This window comes from Eleutherodactylus coqui, chromosome 13 (genome assembly GCF_035609145.1).
Source record: "Eleutherodactylus coqui strain aEleCoq1 chromosome 13, aEleCoq1.hap1, whole genome shotgun sequence".
NCBI classification, from domain to species: Eukaryota; Metazoa; Chordata; class Amphibia; order Anura; family Eleutherodactylidae; genus Eleutherodactylus; species Eleutherodactylus coqui.
In genome coordinates, this window is record NC_089849.1 from 32,617,549 (window position 1) to 32,645,387 (window position 27,839).

Here is a 27,839-nt window from a genome sequence, read left to right on the forward strand (position 1 = left end):
ATCAAGAATGCAGGTTTCAAATCGCCCATGGCTTTATGTGATGTTGTAGTCTCACACACCGCGGCTTAGTAAGGGAAAAAGAAGTTTGTTTTCAATAGGCGCAGCAGTAAGGGTCTCCCAACGTGGGCTGAAACCCATTACACAAGCCCGTCTTTTTTTGGGGGGTGTCAAAAAAGGTTGGCTGTGAAGCCCTGGCCCCGGCTAGTCTAGCTCCGATGACCCCGGCCTCGTTGGGAGTCGCTCAGATCGCTGGATTTTCCCATCTCCTTCTTGTAGGGAAATTAGAAGTTTCTGGTATTCTTCCAAATAAGAATAAGTGTTCCGAGTATAATGAGGAGAGTAATACTACAAGACTTATCACACGGCTTTATTACACATACAATTTACAGAGTCATATATGCAACATCCTATTTCTCAGGAGATCCAGCATAGGTGAATGGATCCCCTTATATACAGTACATGAATTATATCTTACAGTCTTGATAACCATTTATATCACGACCTGCAAATGTGTCCTATCGACTAGAACTAGCTGTCCATTCCACAGGAGAAACAAGCAGCCACTGTGCATGCCATATACATGCCAGGCAATCCAGCCATTGGTCATACTCTATGTACATAGAATAGTGAGAATTATCTTGTCAGCTACACTACAACAGCTGTAGTTTTTGCTGTAGGCAGCTAGGGGGCAGAGCAGAGCAGGGTTCAGCTTCGTTCTTTAAACATTTTTGAAAAAATTTGAAGACTGATTGGTTGCCAGGAGGTGAAGAAAAGATATTTTCTATTGGCATTGGATGCTCGGGTAGGTGGTGATCGGGTATAAATATGTCCAATGCAAGCCTAGATGGGTAGATGGGAGTTTATCTTGCCCAACTTTTGATATGAGGACCATTATGTACTATATATTGTATTAAAGCTTCTTTAGATATTACTTTTTATCTAAAGTTGAGTTAGCTGAAGTCTAACTAGACCTAGTATGAACCACATGGTCTAATTATACATGCAAGCTCGCATAGGCCACAGTTTCAAGGTAGCTAATGTAACAGGCCAAGCAAGCCTCTATCAGACGATCCTCCATGCAATATCGCGATTGTTGGGAAGATCACTATCTAATCCTCACCCAACCCCTATTACGGACCATGAAGCCCATGTCAACTCTGCAGTAACATAGCACAGGAGCCTATAGGCTTAGCCTCTGACGGAGCTGTATCGCATTGTCTTAAATGGCTTAATAAGCACTTAAGGAACAGCTCAGAGTAAACGTCTTAAAGGAGGTTCTGAAGTACTTCTGAAAAAAAAAAAAAAAGGCTTAAAAAAAAGGGAACCAGACACATTGTACATACAGTCCAGGCTGCAGGTATCATGTTATAGAGCTGAAGGAGCTGAGTGGGTTGATATACAAATGTGTAAAGACTTGGTATAACTTGTATATTATGCATTTGAAGCTCCACTCTAATGTTTAGGAGTCCAGTGGGCGGTTCTATCAACTAGTTAAGATAGAAAGGATAAAATAGGCAGGGCTACCCCTAAGTGGAATACATAGAGCCTAAGGGCTTGACAGGGTGAAGAATGGAGAGGATATTGAATGTTCTCCAACAAAACAGGCTGCTCAGCTTCTCCTCTCTAACATGCTACATGTAGATCAAGGACCAAGTTCAACATGATGGGTTCCCCCTTTAGGTCCAGCATTTTGTACTTCTTAAATTTGATATACTACACATATAGCTTCATTTTTGGAATAAGGATTTACAAATCCCCTGCAGCTACAAATAATAAAATTCTGCCTGCAGCCACCACTAGAGGGAGCTCACTGCTTTAGTATTGAGTCCAATGTACACGTTTTATGGAATGAACTCCCCCTAGTGGTGGTTGCAGGCAGATGGAATTTTATCATTAGCAGGGGCTTTACACCAGAAAAATGGAGCTCAAAACAACTAGATTAATATATTAAATTATTACAGGCTGTTGAATGTGGCTAGGCTTTTGGAAAAAAAAAAAATTTGGTCCAAGTCTGGACAATTTCCTTTAAAAGGGCTTGTCCAGGTCTGAACTATTGAGGTCCAATCCACAATAGTTGATGATTGGGAATACACTGTTTGGAACCTATTGAGGGCCTATCCTCAACAGTTGATTGCTGGGGTCTGCCGCTTAGAACTTCCAGTGATGAACTCTTCGCCAGGCCAATGCAATGGAAACACTGCCTGCAATACCAAGCCGGGCCATTGCAATTTGTACAGAGCCGTCATCAATCGCTCAGACTTGGACAACCCCTTTAAAGCAATTGAACCATACAGGATCAGAACGCAATGTTATAATCCTGTGCAGCTAGAGGATGATATATCACTATAAACATTGACATATAGCCTTACTTCCTTCCAATCAGACATGATCCTGTTTTTTTTTTGACACAATATATGGACACACTTGCAAAGTGCACCATCAAGGTTAAAAGGGTTAACCTAGCAGGCACCAAGACCGGCCAGGAAACCTTCTATAGCCCAGTTGAATTGGACAGCTGAGCACACAGCCGCGTTTCCCTCTCATGTGCGGAGCAGCTGCAGCATACAGCCACACGGGGGCATCCTATACCCACCCGGCTTATACCGTACCAGTCTGAAAGCAGGAGAGCTTTAAAAGGCCATTTAAAGTCTGCACTATTACTAATATAACATCTCATGAGGCTCTGCAGACAGGATTGCTCAACGTTGCATCATTGACTGTTTGGTGAAGGAGCATCCTGCAGACGTCACCGACAAACACTAGTGCAAAGGAAATGTGCAGCACTAGTCATAGCAACCAATCAGCTTCCACGATCAGCCACCTACAGCAGAGATAAGCGGCAGCAGGGACCTCCCTCATCTTACTATGTATCTTACCAAGTCCTATGAATTGTTGGCAGATGCTTGTGTCATACTACACTTCTGGCTTCTTAAAAGGATCGTCTTAAGAAAAGAACATTACATAGCAAGATTGGATTGCTTGAAATTACAGGCCCAAAGCCTGAGGCTGCACTACTGAGAGATTCCCCGTCCTGATTCTGGGCATTATTATAGAGATTGGTTGTGGCTACTTTTTCCATCCATACTTACACTATCCAACCAAGTAATGAGCAAGAATCAAAAGTACGAAGGGGTGCTGATAAGTATTGAGCCTTACCCAGAAGAGGGGGTACTTGTCTATATTCAATGACGCAAATAAAAATCAACTACCTGTGATTTTAACTTATCTTTTTTCTCCAAAGACGTTCGGTGTGGAAGAGCATAGGGCCACAATCAAGCTCCTGTTTCTCCAAGGGAGAGGTGCAAAGCAGATCCATGATGAAATGTCACACACTTTGGGTGACAGTGGCCCTTCATATGCAACAGTTAAATGTTGGGTTGTAAAGTTCAAAACTAGCCATTTCGGTGTCGAAAATGAGAAACCCAGTGGAAGTCCTGAATCCGTCTCCTTGTCTGCAAATGTGAAAGCCATCCATGACCTGATCATGGAGGACCACCGAATGTCAGCCTAAAGTATTGCTACATATCTGGGGATATCACGGGAGAAAGATGGTGGCATTATCCACAACGACTTGAGAATAAGAAGTCTTACAGCCAAGTGGATCCCCAAACTTTTTACAAGCGACCAGAAGAGGAGACGCTGGTGGCCGTTTTGGAGCATTTTGCAAGAAATTAGTCAGATTTCCCGGCCAAACTGGTAACTGGTGATGAGACATGGATCTACAAAGGACCAGTCTAAGGAATGGAGGCAGAGTGGTTCCCCCAGGCCAAAGACGTCCGTGTGCAAAGGTCAGCGCAGAAGCAAATGGCAACCATTTTTTGGGATAAAAAGAGAGTTCCACTCGTGGACGACCTTCAAAAGGGTTCAACCATCAATGCAATATATTCCTGTTCATTAGGAAACTGTTGAGTAAAGCTCTCCAAAAGGTGCCAGCCTGTTGCATGACAATGCCCATCACACACTGCAGGTACCACTAGTGCAAAAATGACCTCCTTAGGGTTTCAAATTATGCCCCAGCCATCTGACCTGGCTTTCTCTGACTACCATCCATTCCCCAATCTCAGAAAAATAAAAAACACATAAAGGGATAATGGTTTGGGAGTGTTTTGGAGGCAACTAATGCTGCAGAGCAGATGTCACAAGTGTATTGACATCCTGGGGGAATATGTAGAATAGTGGGGCAGTTTCAGCTTTCTAGCTCAATTTTTTCTGGGTAAGGCTCAATACTTAGCCCCCCCCCTCGTAGTATTTATTTCCACATATTAATACTTAGTGGGGCTCCTTTGGCCCCAATCACATTGGATACCCAACATGGCATATTTTCTATCAATCTCCGATACCTTTATTCGGCATTTCCCTCCATTCATCCAGCAAATGCCTGGCGAGTTCTCTCAGGGTTCATGCCCATAGGGCAGAAATTCTGTAATGGAAACTTCCATGGCAAATTACGCATCCAGAACAGATTTACAATCCAAAACACTGGTGCAGATTTTGACTCGAAATCAGCTGCGTATCCGTAGCCAATTTTGGCAGCTACAGCGCTCCCTTCACCGCCTCTGTTTTGGATGTGGGAATGCTACAGAATTTTCTGCTATGGAAATTTCTCAGCATCTCTACCCCGTGGGAACATACCATCAAAGAAGATGGACCCTGTTCACATTTCCTGAGCTGATGTTACTGAATATTTTTGGGATGAACTGTAAGTTTCAGGTCGGACTCCATACAAGCCAGTCCAATCATGGAACATCCCTATCCTCAAACCAACCTAAAACACCATTGGATGTATGACAAGGCACGTTGTCTTGTGGGAAGTATGGCCGACCATTCCTAGAGACCATAATTTTACTGTTGGCACAACACACTCAGATAAAAGGCGGTCCTTAGGCTTCTCTACACCCAGGTACATGCATCTGATGTGAAGATGGAGAAGAACGATTCGTCACTCCATAGAACGTTCTTCCATTGCTCAACTGTCCAAGGACGACTCTCCTTTCACATGGTAGTTGATGTATTTGCTTTGACAGAACTCTGACGTTTGCAGGATGAGTGGAGGGAAATACCAGCAGAAGTATATCAGACATTAGTAGAAAGTATGCCACCGAGCGTATCTGATGTTATTAGGGCCAAAGGAGCTCCACTAAGTGTTAACATATGGCAATAAATACTACTTTTCATTCTTGCTCAGGTATAAGATTATTTTTGCTTGGATAGCGTATACATGTACACACATATTGGAATAGAAACATGAATGACAAAAAGTAAATCATGAAAGGTTTTCACTAGAATCACTTAGCAGTGCGGCCTTGAGCTTCAAGACAGCATATCCCAGCCTGGAAGACGTATATTTAAAGGAAAGCGGTCACATCCGATAAGCACCATAAACTAAGTTATGATGCTCACAGGACAGGGAGCATTGAGTCTGGGGATGTACTTTCTATACTTTCCCCGACTACCTGTTACCGTATCACCCTTGGCAGGCATTGCTCTGTCTGCGAGTGCGATTCTTCTTCGGTCAGTGCACGCGTACAGACAGCTCTGACTTCCAGTGGTCCCAGTGAGAGAATGGGGCAAGTATTACACCCCTGGACTCCATGTTGCCTTTTCTACAAGCACTATAATTAAGTTTATGGCGCTTGTTGGATGTAACAGGTTCCCTTAAATGTACGGTACACTCAAAGGTCTTTTATACCTCTGGTAGGTCTCCTTTAAGCAAAGCAGAGAAAATAGATAATTATCCACAATCCCACAGACAATATAAGGTCTATAGAGGTTACCAGACGCTTGTCCAACATCCGATGTCAGGAAAAGCTAAATCCTAGTCCTATCCTGCCACTGGTGACTACTCGTCTCTGTTATTACAAACCCATACACCCTTTTTAGCTAACGCTGAATTAACATGGGGGCTCTCTGTCCAAGCGGTTATAGAGTCTCTTGCTCTAAAAACGACCTATCTTTTCCAGGGTTACACAGACAACCCATTGATATGAATGGATACTGTGTAATACTTCATTTCCCCTGTGGAGGAGCTGCAGGGAAATGGAATACATTGTCTGGCTTCCCCAAAGATGTAAGAGGACACTTTGTGATTACCAGACCCTTCTAAAAACTCTATAGAAAAGCAGAGGACCCCTTTAATCTGCACAGACAAGGAGACTGCCAGCAGCCGTCAAATCATGCTGGTGGTTGTAGTTTCACCACAGTCATGGCTTCTCATTCATATAATCACCGACCGCACAATGGCCACCTTTTACCTATAAACTTTCTCATCAGGCCACACCAAAAAGTTGCATGCCAGTGACAGGGACCAGAACACTTAAGACATGTGCAATATAATGTCCTGTATGAACACTGTCAGCCGGCGTGCGCTTCCCTCAACCAAGGAACGAAGCTGTGCCGTCTCTTTGCCCTTAGAAGACGCTCTTGAAACAAAACACATCAATGTGACGGATGTTCCCACTATATATATATACATTTACAACGAAGCAGATCTGCTTGCAAGGAAATACTTAGTGTGAATTTTTAATACGTGCAAGATATCCTTCTACCTTTCACTTGCCCAAGGCAGAAACACTTGATCGCCCCATGGGCTTCGGTTGGGGCCAACACCCAAACACCTAAAACACTTCTGTGGCTGAGAAGTGATGAGGTCACACGTGGTTTTTATTTACCGTGTTTTGTTTTTTTTTTTCTCGTATTTTTTTTTCTTTTTTTTGGAAAATCTTCAAGTTTACGGTCTCACATACCGGAAAGTTCCAGAGATGCAAGTTCTAGCACGGGCAAGATGGAGTCCCGCAAAAGTCCAGTTATCCACCGAAAGACCCCGAGTCTCCATTCAACTCAGCAGCAGGGGTCTAAACACTTCACGACTAGGTAAAATTCTCAGCTTAGGACTCCATTGTAACCTCCTTTAGGTTTTGAAGCCCCCTCCCCCTCACAAACTCCTCCCATTATAGTTCTGACACCACACATGACATCACCGGCAGCCAGGCAGCACAGATGACATCACACATGACATCAGCGGCAGCACAGATGCAGCATACAGAACATGGCAGCACGCAGAGATGCCCGAAAGGGTGGGAAGGAGTAGACTGCCTCGCGTTAGGCATTTTCCTTTGATATAGAACAGGTTTTATATTTTTTCACAGTAGATGGTTAATTGTGGCGGGAGTGTCGGGTTGAGCCTGGTAATAACCATTTGCAGCGAGTGGGCCAAGCAGGCAGAGGTAAGAGCCCATGTAGGCACAGGCTCGCAGCGATTGGATCCATGACACCACAACGTCTCTAGGTCTCAGTTGAGTTCACTGTACATGCCCGGCGTTAGTGGTGCGGGAGCTTTGGGTTTCTTCTTTTTGCTGGCTCCACCTGCGCTACTCATGTTGATGTGACTTGGCTTTTTCTTCTTGGGTTTCCGTGTATCCGAGTTATTTGTACCTGAGGGTCAGATAATAAGGACCGGTCAATTTATATATCCCTCTATGACATGCAGCACTTAAACGGGGCTCTGCTGCAATACCAAACTATACCTATAGATAAGAGTGGCGCTGTTTCCAAGGTATTATGGACTTACATTATTACTTTAAAAGGGTACAGACGTCATGAATGTATTGATTTTCCATAGAAGAAAAAAAACTCAAAATATCTACGTCAAAACCCAAACCATTTGGTGGCGAGCCACAGCTGATTGTACCTCTTCAACTGAAGGGGTTAAATCTGCTGCAGATCCTCAACTGGTTTTTAGCTGTATTTGGGTTGGAAAAGCCACAAATTCGCCAAGTGTGAACATACCCCAAGGGGATTCTGCAATTTTTTTAAATTTATTTTTTTTAAATTTCCCGCCACTCCAGTCCCCAAAGCTGGGGACATGCAATTCCTTGTTCACATGACCAATCAGTGTTCTCAGTGGTCACACACCGCTCCATACACGACTGCTCAAGCCAGTGCGCGCGTGACATTGCAGAATTGTCCAGTCTTACTCAAATGAGCGTATGGTAGCCATATTTACTTGCCCACAATGCGGATGGGTCTCTGGGTCTGACTACAAGCATCAGTTTCCTAAGATGCTTCGAGTTCAGATGAGGAGACCTGCGGTCAGGCAGGAACACTAGCCCAAATCATGGACACCTATACGTATCCACAATACCTTTGTCTCCCAACAACCCTCTATACTTCCTTTTAACTGTCCTGTATCGTTAGACCCCGGTACTCCAATCCTGGAAGCTCCTGCAGTGGTCATACATTGTTCATGTGACCGCTCCAGCCAATCACTGCCCTCAGCAGTCACATGCTATTCAAGCACATGACTGTTGAGGCCAGCGATTGGCTGCAGCGGTCATGTAAACAGCCTGTGACCACTGCAGGGGCTGCCAGCATTGGAAAACAAGGTAGTAGAGCAGCAGGACATTTAAAAGAAGGTCATTTAAAAAAAAAATCCTTTATACACATATCTGCTCTCAAGAAAATACAAATTTGCTTTAGTTTGTGGCTCTTTTGGGTTTCACAAAAATGCAGCATGCTCTGGGTATGGTGTCTTTTTCTAACATTTTTTTCCCATGGGCGGACCCCGCCAACATCCTGAGGATAGGTTATAAATGGTAAGTGCCCGGAATACCCTTTTAAATATTGATCACCCATCCACAGGATAGGTGATAAGTGTCTGATCACTGCGACACCTACCAATCACGAGGATCCCATTTCTTAGGTTTGACTAGACGTTTTCATGCACACATTAACGCTCTAGTCAAGGTCTATGGGAGTGAGGGCACTGGGCTTGGCCAGCTCCATCAACCCGTTGATAGCAGATGAATAATGGTTCTGAGCACGCCCCTTTAAATCTGTGCAGTGTAAATAGCTTCTTGAAGTCAAAGTATTTCTGTAAGCCGATATCTACTAACGCGAGTCACTAAGCCTTCTGACTAAACCTCTTACTGGCTTTGGAGGAGGCAGAATCAGATGGAGAGATATCAGAGGATCCATCCCACGGCAATCGACTCATCAACGCTTGTCCTTCCACCACGTCAAAGCTGTCGTTATCCGTACTGCCGTCAGGCTCCGGGAGAGAGCTGCGTGGGAATGGAGAGGGATGTGAGCAACGGCCCAAGTCTCTGTACACATCACATTGGGGGCAGACGTATGACAGGTTTGTATATAGTGGGGGAGGGGGGGGGGAACGGTAGTCAGACCAAGTTGTCCTCTTGAGCTGCATTAAAAGACAACACTAGGTTTAAGTGGATTGACGGGGCTGCGGTGCATCAGCAGAAGCCGCTGATCCTTCCATCTGTTGATCCCCTTATCTTAAGGATAGGTCCTCAAAGCGAGATCACAGAAACCCCTTGAAACAGCAACAGTATGGCCCAAATGTGATGTGAACAGAGTCCAACGCCTAGGAAGGACTCTGAGATAGGCGTGAGGGAACCCTACAGTATCAAGTGCCAGTCCGGTTTATTGCATGGCACTAGTTCTGCTCCTAAGGGCCTACATTTTAAAGGCGTTCTCTGGAGAGTCACACTTACCCTGATTCAGTCGGGGTCCAGTGGTCCCGGAACCTCAACCACCTATCCGGTTCGGACATTCGGTCAATGTGGTATAGACTTTGAGGTCAGCTGTGACATCATGGCAGGGGAAGGGGAGGGGGGGGAGAGACGACAACTGCCTCATTTCAATAACTAAGACAGCCTCCTCCTCTGTAATGGCCAATAGAGAAGGGGCCAGCTTAGTTATTGAAATGAGCTGAAGAGCCGACACCCTACAATGATGTCACGATAACATTCCACATCATTATGACCCAGTGTGCGAATCGGGCCGGAGGTGCCGACACCGCTGGATCCGGACTGGATTAGGTCAAGTGTATCTCCCTGAATAACCCCTTTAAACATATTTTGTTTTTCACTTTTCCAGCTCCAGTCACACTGGGAGTACACACAAGTCTAAGCATTTGATTACAGGTTCACAGCACCATACAGAAATCACTTACGCCGAGGATCCCAGGAGGTAAACCCTGACTGACCTCCGCTGGTCATCTGTGTGTTGGGGGCAGCGTAGTGACCTGGTGCACATCTTCTTAGTATGCTCTGATATTACACCACATTGCTAGGAAAGAACAGAAACACCTACATATTACACAGTGTTGGCGAGGAACACACAAGAGTTGGGCATGACGATGCCTGCAGTGCCACACCCCAAGCCTCAGTAACAGGCTATAAAAAGGTGGCATCAGGTTTGCCATCTAAGAGGTTAGCGCTGTAAGCAGCAGTAATAGCGGGTGTATCTAATAGAATGGGGTCCCTCAATCTTCTGAAACTTAGCCACACAATGCAGTTGGAAGCTGAACACCGATTACAGTATTGCTGGATACCTAAAAGCCGGAAGCCCTTCATAAAAGTCTATATCAGGAAGTGGGAGAGAAGAGACTATGGGGAACTGCTGCCTTCTAGATGAATAGAAGTTTGCAGAAACCACTTAAGAGTTGTGCCAAGTTATAAAGTTATTCAGAGACGGGCACAACTTTAAGATCGCTGGAGAAGCAACTGCTGGGACTCCCAGCAATCAAGAACAAGGGTCCCTGCAGGAACGAAGGGCAGTCGTGCACCGAGGCTCCATTCATTTCGATTACAGCGCCGAGAGTGCTCGTACTTGGCAATTTCTGGCCCTGTCATTGAAACGAATGGAGCGGCGGCTTGCTTACGTGTCCTCCGCTCCATTCATGCTGGGACACCTGTTCTCAGAATCATAAAGTTGGACCCCCACCAATCACAAAGTTATCCCCTATACTGTGGGCAGGAGAGAACTTGAAGGGTGTATGATGCGAAAGGTGTCAATAGCTGACAACTGACAGCAATGGCCATGATTGGAATTAGCTTTAATTCCTTAAAAACTGCGGTCAATGCGGTCCACTGCATCTAAGAAGTGAGAAGGCTCCTCTGCAATGTGATTGCACAGGGTATTGCTGGGTTGGCATGGCAGCCCAGGGACGCCATGCATGGATGCTCATTAAGCCCTGTCTGTGGCAAGGCTTAATAGGCAACCGTAGAAAGTATTATATACTGCAGTACAGAAGTAATACAGTATATGGTGAAATCGGTCAAAGGATTGCAAGTTCCTTACCCCTAGTGAAACTTAAAAGAGAATGAACCCATTCAAATTAACGGGTTCTTATCCCATGCGAGTTCCGTCAGTCTCTGAATTGGACAGAAAACACCTCTGTAGCCAGGGATTGGTATCAAATTATTACCGCAGCTAGCTAATCAGAGACCCGTTAAGAGACCAGAAGCACTTCGGCAGAGGAGTGGGAGGGGATTTGTAAAATTATTTTTGGTTATTTTATACCATTATCAGCCGTTTCTAAAAAACAGCAAAACTCTTTAAACTGGGGTGTGCCTAAGGGGCAACCCCTGTGCATATGCCCCATTACTTCATGGAGCGGGATCCCACACTTCTCTGTGACAAAATGGAGAACTCGTAAGTAATAGAGGCTGGAGATCGGCAGCCTTTATACCGTCCTTGTATTACAAGACAACCATTCATCTGAATGGTAATTCTGCTACACTACATTACATTACCCCGGCAGCTGCTGCAGCTTCCCCGACAAATTCAGCTGTCTGCCAGAGTTGCTGGAAGCTGGACTCAGCTGTCAGCTGTTCGCGCTGGAAGCCAAAATCTGAAAGGCGCCGTGTCCGATGGCGCGATCCCCCCTGACTGTATGCTCCAGATGAGGCGCCGTGTCCGATGGCGCGATCCCCCCTGACTGTATGCTCCAGATGAGGCGCCGTGTCCGATGGCGCGATCCCCCCCGACTGTATGCTCCAGATGAGGCGCCGTGTCCGATGGCGCAATCCCCGACTGTATACTCCAGATGAGGCGCCGTGTCCGATGGCGCAATCCCCGACTGTATACTCCAGATGAGGCGCCGTGTCCGATGGCGCAATCCCCGACTGTATGCTCCAGATGAGGCGCCGTGTCCGATGGCGCAATCCCCCTGACTGTATGCTCCAGATGAGGCGCCGTGTCCGATGGCGCAATCCCCCTGACTGTATGCTCCAGATGAGGCGCCGTGTCCGATGGCGCGATCCCCCTGACTATGTGTTCTAGAGGGGGCGCCGTGTCCGATGGCGCGATCCCCCTGACTATGTGTTCTAGAGGGGGTGCCGTGTCCGATGGCGCGATCCCCCTGACTATGTGTTCTAGAGGGGGCGCCGTGTCCGATGGCGCGATCCCCCTGACTGTATACTCCAGATGAGGCGCCGTGTCCGATGGCGCGATCCCCCTGACTGTATACTCCAGATGAGGCGCCGTGTCCGATGGCGCGATCCCCCTGACTATATGTTCTAGAGGGGGCGCCGTGTCCGATGGCGCGATCCCCCTGACTGTATACTCCAGATGAGGCGCCGTGTCCGATGGCGCGATCCCCCTGACTACATGTTCCAGATGAGGCGCCGTGTCCGATGGCGTGATCCCTCTGACTATATGTTCTAGAGGGGGCGCCGTGTCCGATGGCGTGATCCCCCTGACTATATGTTCTAGATTAGGCGCCGTGTCCGATGGCGCGATCCCCCTGACTATATGTTCTAGATGGGGTGCCGTGTCCGATGGCGTGATCCCCCTGACTACTTGTTCCACACGAGGCGCTGTGCCTCTAGTTTGCTTTATGAACTGAGATACACTCTAAAGATGCCAAGAAGTGCGCCCGACAAGTTGGGTGAGGTGATAGGAAGGTGGAAACGTTGGCATTCTTACCGTGGTTAGAAGCGTATGTAATTCTTCTGGACCCAGATTTTCATAACTAATTCCTGAACTGCTACTGTACTGCTGCAGAGACAACAATATACACAACCGTCAGCAGCGGCACAACACTCCGCCATCACATCTTTGCTCATTTTAACAGTCGGCAATTCATAAAAGTGAAGGGATCGAATTAAAGTGACCCTCCGATTCTATGACAAAATTCTGACCCAAGACAGCAAGGGAGGGGGTGGGTGGAATATTACCTGCAGTCCTCTGCTGTCCTGTTTTTGGCTATCCAAGTTGGCAAGCAATTTTCAAACTGTCTAATGCCCACAGTGCACTGGTAGTGCCAGACTACTATTGCCCTATGCTGGCTCTCCGACTGGCCAGAGCTGCTCATGTGATCATCACTGGCCAATCAGAGAGCAGCATGAATTAGGCAGTCAGAAAATTGCTGCAGCCATCTTGGATGGCCAAAAACAGGAGCTCAAACAGGTACACTGGAAGGGTGGCAGAGAAGAACAGCAGGTACCATACCCCCTGCCACCTCCAGCCCTGGTACAGAATTTTGTCCTGAATTAGGAGCCAAGGTATTTTGCAACAGCGGCACATAGTTAAGCGGGATGTTGTTTAAAAGGGAAACTGTCACAAGATCTTCAGCCACCAACCCAAAACCATCCATGCCCATTATACTGCTGCGGTATAGCTTCCTAAACATGCGGCCGCTACAAGGGAGTTACACCTTGCTTCACTGTGCTGGCTGGCAACGATGTCTCCCAGCCCGTGGGGCGTTGAGCTGAGACGCTGGCAGTCCAGGACCACCCAATCATTATAGAGTTGGCTACCGGCCGGGAATGGTGGGCGTTATTAAGGATCCTACGTATTTGCCCCGACCAGATTTTGACGTGGCGCCATCTAGTGCCACATATCTCCCAGGTAATCCCAACTTCATATGTGTTCTTTCCTATTAGCCATTTGACTATTTCTTCAGGACCGCCCACATGACACTTCTTAGGTAATTTACATACATTAAATGTATACATAATGCTAATATGAACTCTTAACGAGGGCATGTTTAGAAAGTTATTCCCCAGCAATAAATTGACATTGTGGTGCTGAAACTCTAGTGACCGGTTCCCTTTAAAAAGGGACAAAATTAAAGTGACCCTCCAGTTTTGGGTCATAATTCTGTCCTGGGAGTGGAGGGGGAGGAGGGTATATTACCTGCAGTAGATGTTCTCTGCTGTCCATCCGATCCTCTGGTTTCGGGTTCCGTTTTCGGACGTCCAAGATGGCCAACACAATTTTCTAACTACCTAATGCACACTGCTGTCCGATTGGCCAGCACTGATCACATGAGCAGCTCTGGCCAATCATAAAGCAGATATATTGCATTGGTAGTCTAACACTACCAATACACTGGGGAGATTAGGCAGCCTGAAGATTGGGTCACCCATCTTGGACAGCTGAAAATGGGACTGGGAACAGGTGATCAGAGGGGCAGCAGAGAATAACCGCAGGTAATATATCCCTTCTGGCCCCAAGACAGAATTATGTCCTAAAAAAAGCGGAGAGTCACTTTAAAAATCTCCATTTGCTCCGCAGTTGAAAGCATTCTTCTGATCCCTGCTCAGGGTAGAGAGGTGCCAACTGTAAATCACCACCCTAGTGGCTGTGTTCGGCATTACAGCAGCTTCTTATAAGAGTTATAAAAGTTTAAATCGCCCCCCTTTTGCCATATCTTTTATTAAAAAATCTAAATAAAATAAAAATACATATTTGGCAGCGCCGCGTCCGTAAAAGTCCGCTCTATCAAAGCAGTGCATTATTTTTCCCGCACGGTGAACGTCGTCCGAAAAAAAGAAATAAAGAACGCCAGAAATGCACTTTAGTTACCCTGTCTCCCAGAAAAAATGCAATAAAAAGCGATCAAAAAGTCGTATGTATTCTAAATTGATACTATCGGAAACTACAGGACATCCCGCAAAAAATGAGCCCCTGCTCAACTACATCGACGGAAAAATAAAAAAGTTATCGCTCGCACAAAATGACCGCAGAAAATAATTGAAAAAAATTAAATGTCTTTGAAAAAAAAGAAAAAAAATTTAGTATAGTAAGAAAAAATCTATACAAGTTTGGTATCGCAGTAATCGTACCGACCCATAGAATAAAGTTATCAGGTCGTTTTTGTTGCAGTTTGTGCGCCGTAGAAACAAGATGCACTAAAAGATGTCGAAATGTCGGTTTTTTTTCATTTTACTCTACTTAGAATTTTTTTTAAGTTTTTCAGTACATTATACTGTACATTAAATAGCACCATTGAAAAATACAACTTGTCAAGCAAAAAACAACAAGCCCTCATACAGCGACGTCAATGGATAAATAAAGGAGTTACAATTTTTTTTAAAGGGGGGGGGGGGGGGGGAGGAAAAAAAAACGAAAATGGGAAAAGAAAAAGGGGCCGCGTCATTAAGGGGTTAATCGACTCATTTTTTATTTTTCTGATTATTTCTAGATTGGTAAAGAACGAACTGGAAGCTACAAACTTACCTTAAAGGGGTCTGTGGTAACGGAGAGGTCTCCTAGGAGAATTGGGAGAGAAGACAACATATAGTAAAACATGCAGTCCTGGCTCCAGGAAGTGAATACCCTCCACATGTACTAGGACTAGGTTTCTCCCCATCACATAGAGCATGCTAGGAGCTCTAGTTGCTTACAATGAAGGAGATCAAGCGCCGTGGGCCGCTGGAAACGTACAACTTACCGTTTTTGTGTTTTATAGATTTTGACCTCCGCGGAGAGTTTGGATTCTGAAAGGTGAATGAGATTATTACTATATTAAAAGGAGTTGTAACAAAATATTAAGGTGACCCCCATCCACACGTTAGGAAATAAAACTTTATGATCGTTGGTTTTCTGACCACCAAGACGCCCACTGATGCTAAAAACGGGGGTCCTGAAGGCCCCCCACATGAATGATGCAGGTTGGGGGGGGGGGTGTCACACATGCACGCCAATGATAGTGCATACGCATCAATTCCCAGCAGTCATTAAAGTGAATGCCCACATGTGTGACCACCATTTCATTCATGCAGGGACCACCGCGACCCCAGTTCAGGATTGGTGAGGGTCGTAGCGATCGGAACCCCACAGATCATAAAGTTATCCCCTATTCTGTGGATAAGAGAGACCTTTATATTTTGGTACAACCCCTTAATGCTATCCCCCAAAAACAAAAGGAGGGAAGAACTATCGTGGGGGTTGAACACCAGCACCCACAGAGTTACAAGAATGGGAGGCCAGAGCATCCGGCTACAAACGCACGGGCAACCACCGCTCCATTTATTTCAATGGGACTGCAGGAGACAGCAGAGAGCTTGAACTTGTCTACCTCCGCCGGTTCCACGGAAAGGAATGGTAGGGTGTAGCACTGTATTCATTGCAAACACTGCAGCCCCCTGTGTTCAGGATCAGTGGGGGGTCCAGCAGTTAGAACCCCATGGATAAGCAAGTTGGTGGATGGGATATAACTTTATTTCGCGGGATATCCCATTATTAGTCTATGAACAAATCAACAGCGTGTGTGTATATATATAAAATAAATAAAAAATTTATATATATATATAACCCCCCCCCCCCCCCCCCTATAAATTTTGATACTTGAAGATAATCTCTTACCTTTTCTGATTTTCTCTTCTTTGCTACAGAAGGAATGATGGGGGCAGATATAAAAAGAAGAGAATGGTGTATAGGGCAGAGATGTTTAGCAGACATGAACCCAGAAGGGCAGAAAAAGATGACAGATATGGAAATAAAGCAGAGAAAAAAAATGTTTGGGGATGGGGAGACAAGAAAAAGAAAAAAAGAAAGTCTTTAGTTTCGGGCAATGAATCCAGATGCAGTAATGCAGTATAGTAATAAAACACAGTACGTTAGTTACCTCCGGACTGACTAAACGCACCTTTCTTCTCTGATCCATATGACCAGTCATTATCATTGACATCATCGTTGTCTTCCTGGTCGCTCTCGGATTTATTCATATTGTTGCTGCTTGCAATCCTGGAAATCAAATACAAATCAATCTAATCAATCTATAGTCGTATATAGTAGCCATCTATAGGGGACAAACTCCTGCCATCAGCCTGGGTTCAGGCACTCTTGTGAAGATGCCGACAGTCATTGGCATTACTGGTGGGAACCTACAAGAGGTGCCCGTACACCTTCATCGGTTGAAGGTCAACAGCCATTTCTTTCAGCTCTTCCATATATAAGAATGCGCAGCTTGGCTAAGAGATCATGTGATTTACATTGGGACGTTGCAGAAGATCAGTCAGATATCTCTGGCAGCCGCTTATCTCCGGGAAGAGGGGGAGCAAATGACTGGCATTGGACTACAATGTGCCCAATAATTTTTTCTGACATCATAAGATGTCCAGTCTCACTAAAAATCGGTGGGTTCGGATGACTAACTTCTAAGTATGAGGGAAGGGGGTGGAGGTTTGGGATAACTTGTTGCTGTGAGAACACCCCTTTACAGGGGTAATCCAGGACTAAAATATCCAATATTGGATCAGTTTGGGGCCCGGCTTCCAGTACCCGTACCGACCAGCTGTTTGAAGTGGCCGCAGTCTTTTCTCTGACCTATGTGTACCTCAGTCCCATTGAAGTGAATAGGATAAAGCTGCAATACGAGGCGTAGCCAGTAGAAGATGTATGGTGTAGTGCCAGTGAGAGTGCCGCAGTGCTCACCCCAACATTGTATCCTCTTCACACAGCTCATCAATGAGGGTGATCCAACATTAACCCCTTAAGGACACGGCCTATTTTGGCCATGAGGACGCAATGATTTTTTTTGGGGGGGGGGGGATTTTAATCTCCACTTTTCAAAAGCCATAACTTTATTTTTCCATCAACATGGCCGTATGAGGGCTTGTTTTTTCGTGTGGCAAACTGTAGTTTTTATGAGCATCCTCTCTGGGTACATATAAATGTACTAATCATCTTATGTTTTTAGAACAGGGAGAGAAAACGCATCAATTCTGCCTTTTTTTTAAACAGCGTTAGGCCTTCTGCACACTGCAGAGCCGAATATCGTGTGCGGAATCCCGTAGCGTAATCCGGCTCTGCCACCAACGGCATCCACGCGTACCAGGTCCATTGACGGAAAAATCTGCACGGCAGATGGAGCTGGCAGCTCGCCATCGCACATGTGCAGTACAGAGGTTTTTTATAATTTTTCTTCCTGCGCTGTCGCTAGGTGGCGACGTGAAATCCACAACCTGTCCGCAAATCGGAAGGCTTCTATTGACTTGAATCTGCAGAAAAACAAAGCATGCTGCGATTTTACCTCCACTTGCAGAAACCACAATTTGTTTCCGCAAGTGTGGAGGAAGAATCGATTTCCCATAGCATGCTATGGATGCCATTGGCTGCGGACCCGCAGTGTAGATGCCCGCTGGAGATTCCACAGCAAATATCCATCTGGGAGCAGCATAAATGATAGGACACTTTATTTCTGCTGGTCGGTATGATTACAAGGAAACAAAAAAATATTAGAATTTTTTAGGTTTTCCACAGGAAAAAAAAATAATTGTTTTTTAATTATTTTTTTTTTTGGGGGGGGGGGGGGGGGGGGGGGTGGAATAATTATTTTTACATCGCTGCATTCAAAGTCCCATAACACTTATTTTTTCATGGACGAAGCTCTGTGAGGACTTGTTTTTTGCGCAACGAGTTGTAGCTTTTACTTGTACCATTTTGGGGTACATAAGGTTTTAAAAAAAAACAAACACTTGTTGCTTTTTGGGAGGTAAAAAAACAAGCATTTTGCCTCCTTTTTTTACTATGCAGGATAAATAGTGTGTTCAATTTATAGTACAGGTCATTACAGACACGACGGTACCAAACGTGCTGTTTTTCATAATTATATATATATAGAAAATGAGCAAAAAGGGTTTTTGTGTGTTTTTTTTTTATACATTCTTTATGTCTTGAACCATAACAGCTATGGTGAGGTGTTGTAGGACTTCGGTCCTGTAACGCCTTATTGCTTGTAATGGCGATCATAGACAATGGCAAAACAGGACGCCTGTGTCTTGTGTCCTGTTGCCATGGTAACCCATTGGCCATCCGCAATTACATTGCAGGGATCCAACGACGTCAGAGGAGGCACCCTCACTCTGTGAACCCTTTACATGCCGCAATCAACATGGATAGAGGGTTAACAGTGGGGGAAGGAAGGGGGGGGGGGGGGGTGTCACTGTCCTTATGTTTTTGGAGCATGTGCTGTCTATGTACTCCACAGACAGCTCATGGCACCCATGACAGCCTACAAGGCTATACAAAAGTGATTTTTCAGACAGACCAATGGTCTGGTCTGTGCAAAAGAAAAAACATAGTTGCAGATCGGACAGCACAAGGTGCGCTAATGGGAGTGCGCCCGAGAACTGACAATATGACCATGTGAACCCAGCCTGTTGCAAAGTCTGGTGCAAAATTTTACATAGGCCAAGATAAACGTCTGCATCCAAACGTTGCCATCATAAGCGTTGCTACCAGCTTTTCCCATCACTAGATGGGCCATTCAGAAAAGCTGAGCGACAACCTTCCGGAAAGCTATAATGGAAGCCATACAGGTGGTCACTTGGCTTTCCTAGGAATTATATGTAAATGAAACCACAACTGAAGAACTTCACACCTTTACAATTGGAGGAGGGGTGAGCGCGTTACCATTACAGACCACCAGCATGATCCCCTTTTGTTCCACTCACCTTCGATTTGCAATGCGGCTACTATTCCGGCCCATCCCTAAACATTTCTCAAGGTGGGGGGCGAAGCGGGAGGCGGCTATACTGCGATTACAGTTGGGGCATACACATTCTTTGCTCTTCCACTGATTATAGACCTGGCCAAAGATGTCCACGCCCGGCTGGTCTATTATTTCTGCAAAAAAGGAGGAAAGGAGCAGAAACCCTCTTTAATTAGGTTAACGTGACAATCTTTTCTATAAACTTTATGCTGCATTTGGACCTAATGATTATCATTCAAACGAGCGAAAGTGCGCGATAATCGTTCGGTTTAGACGCAAACCAGCGACGAACAAGAATCGTGCACTTTCTCATTCGTCATTCGGTTCCAGCCATCATAAAAATCATTGTTGGCTCGTTAACTTATCGTTGCAACGTGAACTACTGAATGATTCTAAACGACGATCTGTCCGTTTAGCGTGCGAACGAGTTAGCGGTAACGTCACTCGCTCAGACAAGAGTTGGCTCATCTAGAAGGGGCCTTAGACCAATCTCTCTCCTGACCCCCCCCCCCCCCCCCCCCCCCCATACATACTGGTCTTAGCCAAGCATACATATGCTTTTATCAGGGAGAGGGCAGCAACCCGGTGCTAAACACCTCTAGCGGCAGCTTATCTGCCTTGACAAGAAAAGGATCGGTCTTGTTGGAATCCAACGTGCCCGATTCTCCAAAAAAAGTGAGTGCGCACACCTCCTGGGAAAGTGGTTGGAGAAGGATTACCTTGTTTACACCAGGCGATAACGAATCAACCAGCGACTACTTTTAGGTAAGCTGAAAAGAAGCGACTAGTGAATGAATTCTCGCTCCTTTACGAATTATGCTTACATTCTCTCTACCGAGCAACTATACTTGTCCAATATAGAACCTCCCTGAGTGTGCGATCGGGTAGCCCACAATTAAATGGATGACAAGAGTCTCTGCATCGCAGCTCTACTCCAGCTAATAAAGAGGGGATATGTTTGCACAGACCGGATGGGGTACAAGCCCAGGAAACCTTTCTGTGAGGTCTTTCCCAAGGACTGTGGACCTTCCCCCGCTACGCAGGAAGCACAATTGTGCTCTCCATAGTCCAAAAATATCCGCCGGCGACTGGTTCCCTTTAAAGTAAATCCTCCTTCCTGCTTACGGCGGTGACTTATATGACACATATAGTAAGTAGCTGCATACCAAAATCCTTCATACTTTCAGGGTCTGTCTCATCCAGTAAGAAGTAGCCGCACTTTACAGCTCTGTGGACCTCAAAACTCAGCCCCAGACACGTGTCGTCGACCAGATCCGTGTAGATGTCATGAGCGAGAGCCTAGGAGAGAGCAAGAGTCAGTAAGCATGGCAGATCTGCATCAGTGATGGAAGCCGCGTCTGCGTTTCCACGTAGCAGCGGTTTATGGAGTTATAATAGTAAGTGCGGCCAGAACTTTATTTATAAAAGTCCCCAAGAACATATAAAAGGCGTATTCCGGCCCGTAGTCCACGCACAGATCATCGGGCTTCATTCCAGAAAGGGACCGCTGTAGCGAGACGACGGCTTCAGGGTCTATTTGCAGAGACTTTTACTAAGTTTTTCAAAGTCATGGCAAAAAAATGCCCCAAAGTATGAATTGAAGTGATTCTCTGGGAGAAGCCATTGGTGACTGAAGATAGGACAGGTGGGGGTCCGCAGCTTGGGACCCCCACCTGTCCCAAGCTGCGGACCCCCACCGGGAAATACAAATATTGAAAATAAAAAAAAAACCTGTAAGCGGCCATCCGCATTACAGTAAATCCAGGAACGCCGACAGGCTCACAAGCTGCTGCGGGCCTCCCACATGCAGAATCTGATCCGCCCATGTGAGCCCGGCATAAGGAATCTACAGTTCATCAGCTACAGTCCACAACTTGGGATCCCCGCCGATCAGACGCCCGCTGTCAGCGCTGCAAATACATCGTGCGGAGCGGAAGCTGCTGCCCCAACCCGAGTAGTGGCTGCTGATTGTTACTGCAGGCTGGGGTCAGCGCAGCAGATTCCGCTCCGTGTATTTACAGTGCTGACAGCGGCCCCTAGTCACCTGATCGGACCCCCGCCAATCCACTATTAGTACCAATAGTATTTTGCCTGGTAAACCCCTTTAAATGTCTTGTGGCAAAAATTGGAAGCCATTTAAAGGGGTACACTGTGTCTAGTGGGGTCCAACGCCTGAGACCCCCACCAGAAAGAGGGGTCCCGTGTCAAGCATGGACGCTGCCGCTCCATGCATTTCAATGGGAGTTCAAGCATTCAGTGATCCTCCATTGAAACGAATGGAGCGGCAGCATGCAGACCGCTATTCGAGGACCACCAGGACCCCCGATCTCAGGACCGCGGTGGTCCCAACGCACTGATAGTTATGCCCCTCACCTCCAGTTTACTGTTATCCAGGCCAGACAGAGACATGTCTTCCATTCTCATTTGCGTCCAGTCCTTGGGGGATGAGGAAGCCCGGACAGGCAGAACACGGGCAGCCGCTGCCCCCTATCTGTGGAAGGAAGAACAACACATCAGTCACACGGACACCATAGAAACGTGCCGCAAACGGGAGCAAGAGACGTCCGCAGTGGCCGATCCGGATGACCCGCGTCAAAGCGGCGGAATGAAACAGCTCGCCGTATTAAAAACTCTCGCGCAGCGCCAAACGCGGCCGTACCCACCGCAACACGAAGCCACCCAACGACACTTGCCACCCACTAAAAGTCACAGACGGATTACAGCGGAGGAAAGACAGACGGCGTGACGGAAACTGCATCACCAGGCGACAATAAGGAGGTTGCCGATCGCTCCCTGCAGTGGAACTACAAGTCTCAGCAAGCACTGAACATGCCATGCTGGGCTTTGTGGTCCTCTCACAGCCCAGAGGACACGTGGGTATGGTGACTGGACTGATGCCATGCTGGGCTGCCCACTGTGCTGCCAGTCTATTGAGGAGGCACAGCTGAAGACCAAGGCAATACACAGTGCAGCACTCACTCCCCACAGATACAGCGCACCCCGGCGGCCGATACACATGTATACGACATGTCGCCGACAGACTTCATTGTTCGTACCCAGCATTACCCCCGCTTGCCTCTTCTGTCCGCTCCTCAGCACCTAATAGCTTCATCCGCCATTTTACCTTGCCAGGCGGACTCAATCGCCGGCTGAGAATATCGAGCGCGAAGCCACGCCCCCTCTGGGCGTGCCAGTAAACAGCAGCATCAACATCCACGCTCGGCGATCCATCCACTGCGGGAGGAAACTGCAGCACTAGGGAGAAAGGCAGCCAGCCAATCAGAAGGCGGGGAAGGCGCAGAGCGGGAGTGGTGGTGGCGGTCGTCATGGAAACACGGCAGTGAGTTCTGTGGCCGCGGCTTCGTCCGTGATCCGTCCCTTCAAGTGCCGCAGGAGTCCTCATTGCCGTGCAGCCTTGTTGCAGTTATTTTTTAACCCTTTTTTGACCAGGCTGGTTTTTCTTATATTATTATCATTTATTTTTGTGCTGCCGTAGGAGTTTTTGGCTTCTTTTTATATTTTCCGATCGTACTATAAAAAATGTTCTAGGTCGGCTGCGCACGGGACTAAGCGTATTGTGCGCACCTTAGCGCTGTGAATTAGCGCAATGAACTGTGCTTTTTTTGCACGTGCATCGGCGTATTTTACAGTACTTTTGCGCTCACAAGGCGTGCTCATTTGTGCGCGGTAAACAAACGCTCCCATTGAAACAGCTAATGGGGGCGGTCATGCCGTACGAGGCGGTAGTCGACTCTTGAGCCCTCACACAGAGCGGTAAAATACTGCGTTTTCTGCATACGGTCGTGTAAATGAGCCCTAATGAAGAATATTTCGGTGTCCATGAAAGCACCTTAATGCGTTCTATGCAGCGCCATTAAGCATCCCGCCATTTTCACGGACGCAACAGAGCAGCAGGCGGTGCTGGTTTGTCGGGGTTTTTCATGTACATCAGAGATGAAGGCTTTGAACGGAACGTCCAACGCTCATGCGATCGCATCCTTCGGTAGGCGTCGCACGGGTGTATTTGCACGCGCAACACGCAGAGAATCAAACATTGATTTTAATAGTTTGTCCGCGATTCCGTAGTGCAAAAAAAAAATACAACGTGCGCTATTTTTCCAAGTGTTTGCGCACCAAAGGTCCTTATAGAAGTCAACGGCGGGTGCGCAAATGCGCGTGCAGTACGCAAAGAGATGCGTGAAACACCGCGGAATTCCGCCATTAAAAGAACACATCTGGAACTCATTAGTTATTTCAATCGGTGCGGCTGTTTGCCGCGCCAATGAACACACCTTGTGAGAATGGGAAGCCGCGCATGCACTTCGCACGCCGTGCGATGCTCTACCGGCCCCATTGTAAATAATGGGCGATGGGATGCGAGGGAGCGCCCAGAAGTAGGACATACCGCAATACTTTCCTGCACCAGCGGGGGGAAAAAAATTGTTCATATTCGTGCGTCTCGCCAGACAGAAACCTGGCGCGTTTTTCTCAGCCGTGCGAAACCTGCCTAAAGGGATTGTTGGAGTTATGTAAGGGGCATCTCAATGGGTCGCCCATGGTGTAAAACAATGCAGCTGATACCCCTCCTGCTTGTCCCCCGCAGGGGGCGTCTTTGGTCTCCAACTGTGCTGTTTGTTTACAGCGCTGCAGGGAGCGCTATCAGCTGCATTGTTGTTTACACCATGGGGGACCAATCCAGACCCCCTTTACATAAAGCCCAGACAATCCCTTTAACATAGTAGTACAGTAGCAGTTTGGACTATTTTCCTCATGTGAATACAGTAACGCCCGCTTACATGGAACCATCTTTGTTCCGTTTAAACACAAAGCAACGACTGAACTACAAGCGAGATTTGTGTGGTTCTCCCTCGTCGTTCAGTTTCAGCCGGCTTAAAAATCAGCCTGTTGCCGAGCAGATTAATCGCTGAGCGTTCAGTACTTTAGGGCCTAAACACTTGGATGTGTTTTTCTCCCCTTAGGCCGGCTGCACACGGCCGTGACGGGCTCTGCGGGGAAGCGTTTTCACGCTATCTTCCGCTGTGCTACAGCGGAAGATAGTGTGACGGACGGGCTTCCATTGACTGCAATGGAAGCCTTCTGTGCGTACACCCATGGCAAATAGAGCATGCCGCGGGTGAGGATGGATGATTTTACGGAGCGGAATTCCGCACCGTGAGCCCCGAGCTATTAGGTTCAATAGAACCTAATAGCTGCGGGCAACGTGGCGGAAATCCGTCCGTGTGCAACCGGCCTTAAGGTGGCTTCACGCGGTTAAAAAAATTGCGCAATTTTCGCCTGATGCGATAGTAAAAAAGCAGAATATGAAACTAATGATTTCCAATGGTTTCCTTCCCGTCTGCGATGTTTTCACTGATGCGATGTTGAGAGAACAAAAACAAATCGCGGCATGCTCTATCTTTCTGCGATGTGCGATTTTTTTTTTTTTTATCTCCCATGTTTCCCTATGCAGCCTCCTTTTTATGGCATCGCTACGCAATAAACATGCGTTGCGTTTTTAACTTAAAATTAGTTCTTTCTTGGAATGGGTGGTAAAAGACGCAGCGGGAATCGGCTCGGTGATCCGTTAGTTGGCTGATTTCCTTTGCGTAGGTCCAGTGAGTCTGCCGATTTGTGCGACTCTTCTTAGGACGGATCAGTAGGTGACACATTGTTTTGGGTTGCCATTGACACCTGACAAGACGGAGGGACTGTCGATATGTTTTTATTTTTTCGGGTGTTACCATCGACATGGAGGTAATGGATTGCAGGCTGCCAGATGACAAATTGCAGCAGGAGATGCCTAAGGCCCGGCGGGCTAATAAGATTACGCTGCAGGCTCCGCCATCATTATTGGGGAAGCTGAATTGTGCGTGTCTTATAATGCCTATGGAAAGAGTTTTTTGTAGGAGGTTGGCGTCCGCTATGGCGGGAGTAAAAGCGGGGCATCATTTTATTTGTTTCAGGAGAGATCACAAAGTGGATTGATTTGGAGGTGTGGTTGTCCTTTTCGCGACGTTATAACGGGAAGTCAGTGATAATAGTTTAGACAATGAGAAAATGTCACGTACTCTGTACATGACCATGGGGGCGGCCGTCTTCTCTGTGTTTGACCGTGGAGGTGGCCACATTCTCTGTACATGACTGTGGGGGCGGCCACCTTCTCTGTACATGACTGTGGGAGTGGCCACCTCTGTACATAAGTATGGGGGGCGGCAATCGTCTCTGTACATGACGATGAGGGTGGCCGTATTCTCTGTACATGACTATGAGGGCAGCCATCTTTTCTGAACATGACTGTGGAGGTGGCCATCTTCTCTGTACATGACTTTGAGGGTGGCCATTTTCTCTGTACATGACTGTGGGGGCGGCCATTTTCTCTGTAAATGACTGTGGGGGCAGCCATCTTCTCTGTACGTGACTGTGTAGGCGGCCATCTTCTCTCTACATGACCGTGGGGGCGACCACCTTCTCTGTACATGACAGTGGGGGTGGCCACTTTTTCTGTACATGACTGTGGGGGTTAGCAATCTTCTCTGTACATGAATATGAAGGCAGCCATCTTCTCTGTACATGACTGTGGGGGCGGCCATCTTCTCTAGATGACTATGAGGGCAGCCATCTTTTCTGTACATGACTGTGGAAGCGGCCATCTTCTCTGTACAGGATTTTGGTGGCGTCCATGTTCTCCATACATGACCGTGGGGGTCACCATCTTCTCTGTACATGACCGTGGGGTTGGCCACATTCTCTGTACATGACTGTGGGGGCGGCCACGTTCTCTGTACATGACCGTGGGGGTGGCCACATTCTCTGTACATGACTGTGGGGGCGGCCACGTTCTCTGTACATGACTGTGGGGGCGGCCACGTTCTCTGTACATGACTGTGGGGGCGGACACCTTCTCTGTACATGACTGTGGGGGTGGCCATCTTCTCTACATGACTATGAGGGTGGTCACCTTTTCTAAACATGACTGTGGAGGTGGCCATTTTCTCTGTACATGACTGTGGGGGCGGCCATTTTCTCTGTGCATGACTGTATTGGTGGCCATCTTCTCTGTACATGATCGTGGGGGCAGCCACCTTCTCTGTACATGACTGTGAGGGCAGCCACCTTCTCTGTATTAGACATTGGTGGGAGGGGATTTTTTTCTGAACATGACTATGGGGGCGGCCATCTTCTCTACATGACTATGAGGGTGGTCACCTTTTCTGAACATGACTGTGGGGTGGCCATTTTCTCTGTACATGACTGTGGGGGCGGCCATTTTCTCTGTACATGACTGTATTGGTGGCCATCTTCTCTGTACATGATCGTGGGGGCAGCCACCTTCTCTTTAGTAGACATTGGGGGGAGGGGATTTTTTTCTGAACATGACCGTGGGGGCAGCCACCTTCTCTGTACATGACTGTGAGGGCGGCCATCTTCTCTGTACATGACTGTGAGGGCGGCCACCTTCTCTGTAGTAGACATTGGGGGGAGGGGATTTTTTTCTGAACATGACCGTGGGGGCAGCCACCTTCTCTGTACATGACTGTGAGGGCGGCCACCTTCTCTGTAGTAGACATTGGGGGGAGGGGATTTTTTTCTGAACATGACTGTGGGGGCAGCCACCTTCTCTGTACATGACTATAGGGGCGGCCATCTTTTTACATGACTATGAGGGCGGCCATCTTTTTACATGACTATGGGGGCGGCCATCTTCTCTACATGACTTTGGAGGCGGCTATCTTTTCTAAACATGACGGTGGGGGCAGCTATCTTCTCTGTACAGGAAGCAAGGATTGGGGGGCTTTATGCAACTATGTATTGGTTCTTAGAGGAGACTAAGACCGGTATCACACAAGTGTATGCGTATTGGCACGCGCAGTTGCACATCAGGCATTGCTTATTTGTTTATTTTTACTGTACATTTGTTGCACGCAGGGCTTGTGCAATTGCGCACACAACAAGACATGCGCTGCTGCTCTCGGCTACTGAAATCACTAGTTAGTTTAATGAGTTTTTTTCCTGTGCAAAAGTGTTTGTAAATAGAGCACGTTGCGTTTGTTTCGCATGACGCAATTGCGCATGCAAAATATGCACTTGTGAATGAACCTGTTGAAATCAATGGGTTAAATTTTCTGCGATTGGTGCGCACAAAATTTCCGCGCACAAATACGCTGTGTGACACAGGCCTTACGCAGACAGTAATATATGTCATGTACTTTGTGCTTTAAAGGGTTTGCTGGAGTTATGTAAGGGGCATCTCAATGGGTCCCCCATGGTGTAAAACAACAATGCAGCTGATACCCCTCCAGCTCGTTCCCCTGCT

The 27,839-nt window shown here is 47.0% G+C and overlaps 1 protein-coding gene across 6 annotated transcripts; it reads right to left on the reverse strand.

Annotated features, from left to right (window-relative positions):
- Window positions 1-346: 346 nt before the first annotated feature.
- On the reverse strand, window positions 347-22,663 carry ATXN7L3 (ataxin 7 like 3). Of its 6 annotated transcripts, none has more exons than XM_066587648.1 (12): window positions 22,602-22,663; window positions 21,899-22,016; window positions 20,692-20,824; window positions 19,488-19,659; window positions 16,658-16,776; window positions 16,396-16,418; window positions 15,482-15,527; window positions 15,268-15,299; window positions 12,730-12,801; window positions 9,971-10,086; window positions 8,926-9,059; window positions 347-7,431 (listed from the first exon to the last, which is right to left on the reverse strand). In XM_066587648.1, exons 2-12 carry the CDS (start codon window positions 21,947-21,949, stop codon window positions 7,289-7,291), a joined length of 1,041 nt encoding a protein of 346 aa, XP_066443745.1. In that variant the 5' UTR covers window positions 21,950-22,016; window positions 22,602-22,663; the 3' UTR covers window positions 347-7,288. The 6 variants fall into 6 exon arrangements, with proteins under 6 accessions (XP_066443745.1, XP_066443748.1, XP_066443749.1 ...); XM_066587651.1 differs by having other exon boundaries at window positions 20,707-20,824; window positions 22,582-22,663; XM_066587652.1 differs by having other exon boundaries at window positions 16,679-16,776; window positions 22,582-22,663.
- Window positions 22,664-27,839: the final 5,176 nt, after the last annotated feature.

What these genes read in the sequence shown, in the direction of transcription:
- ATXN7L3 (XM_066587648.1), bottom strand. Translation starts at nt 21,949, where the DNA reads ATGAGAATGGAAGACATGTCTCTGTCTGGCCTGGATAACAGTAAACTG. An exon ending in TGCGTTTAGTCAGTCCGGAG is followed by an intron (nt 16,419 to 16,657) that starts GTAACTAACGTA and finishes TTCCTTCTGTAG; the next exon opens with CAAAGAAGAGAAAATCAGAA. An exon ending in AGAAGAGAAAATCAGAAAAG is followed by an intron (nt 15,528 to 16,395) that starts GTAAGAGATTAT and finishes TTCACCTTTCAG; the next exon opens with AATCCAAACTCTCCGCGGAG.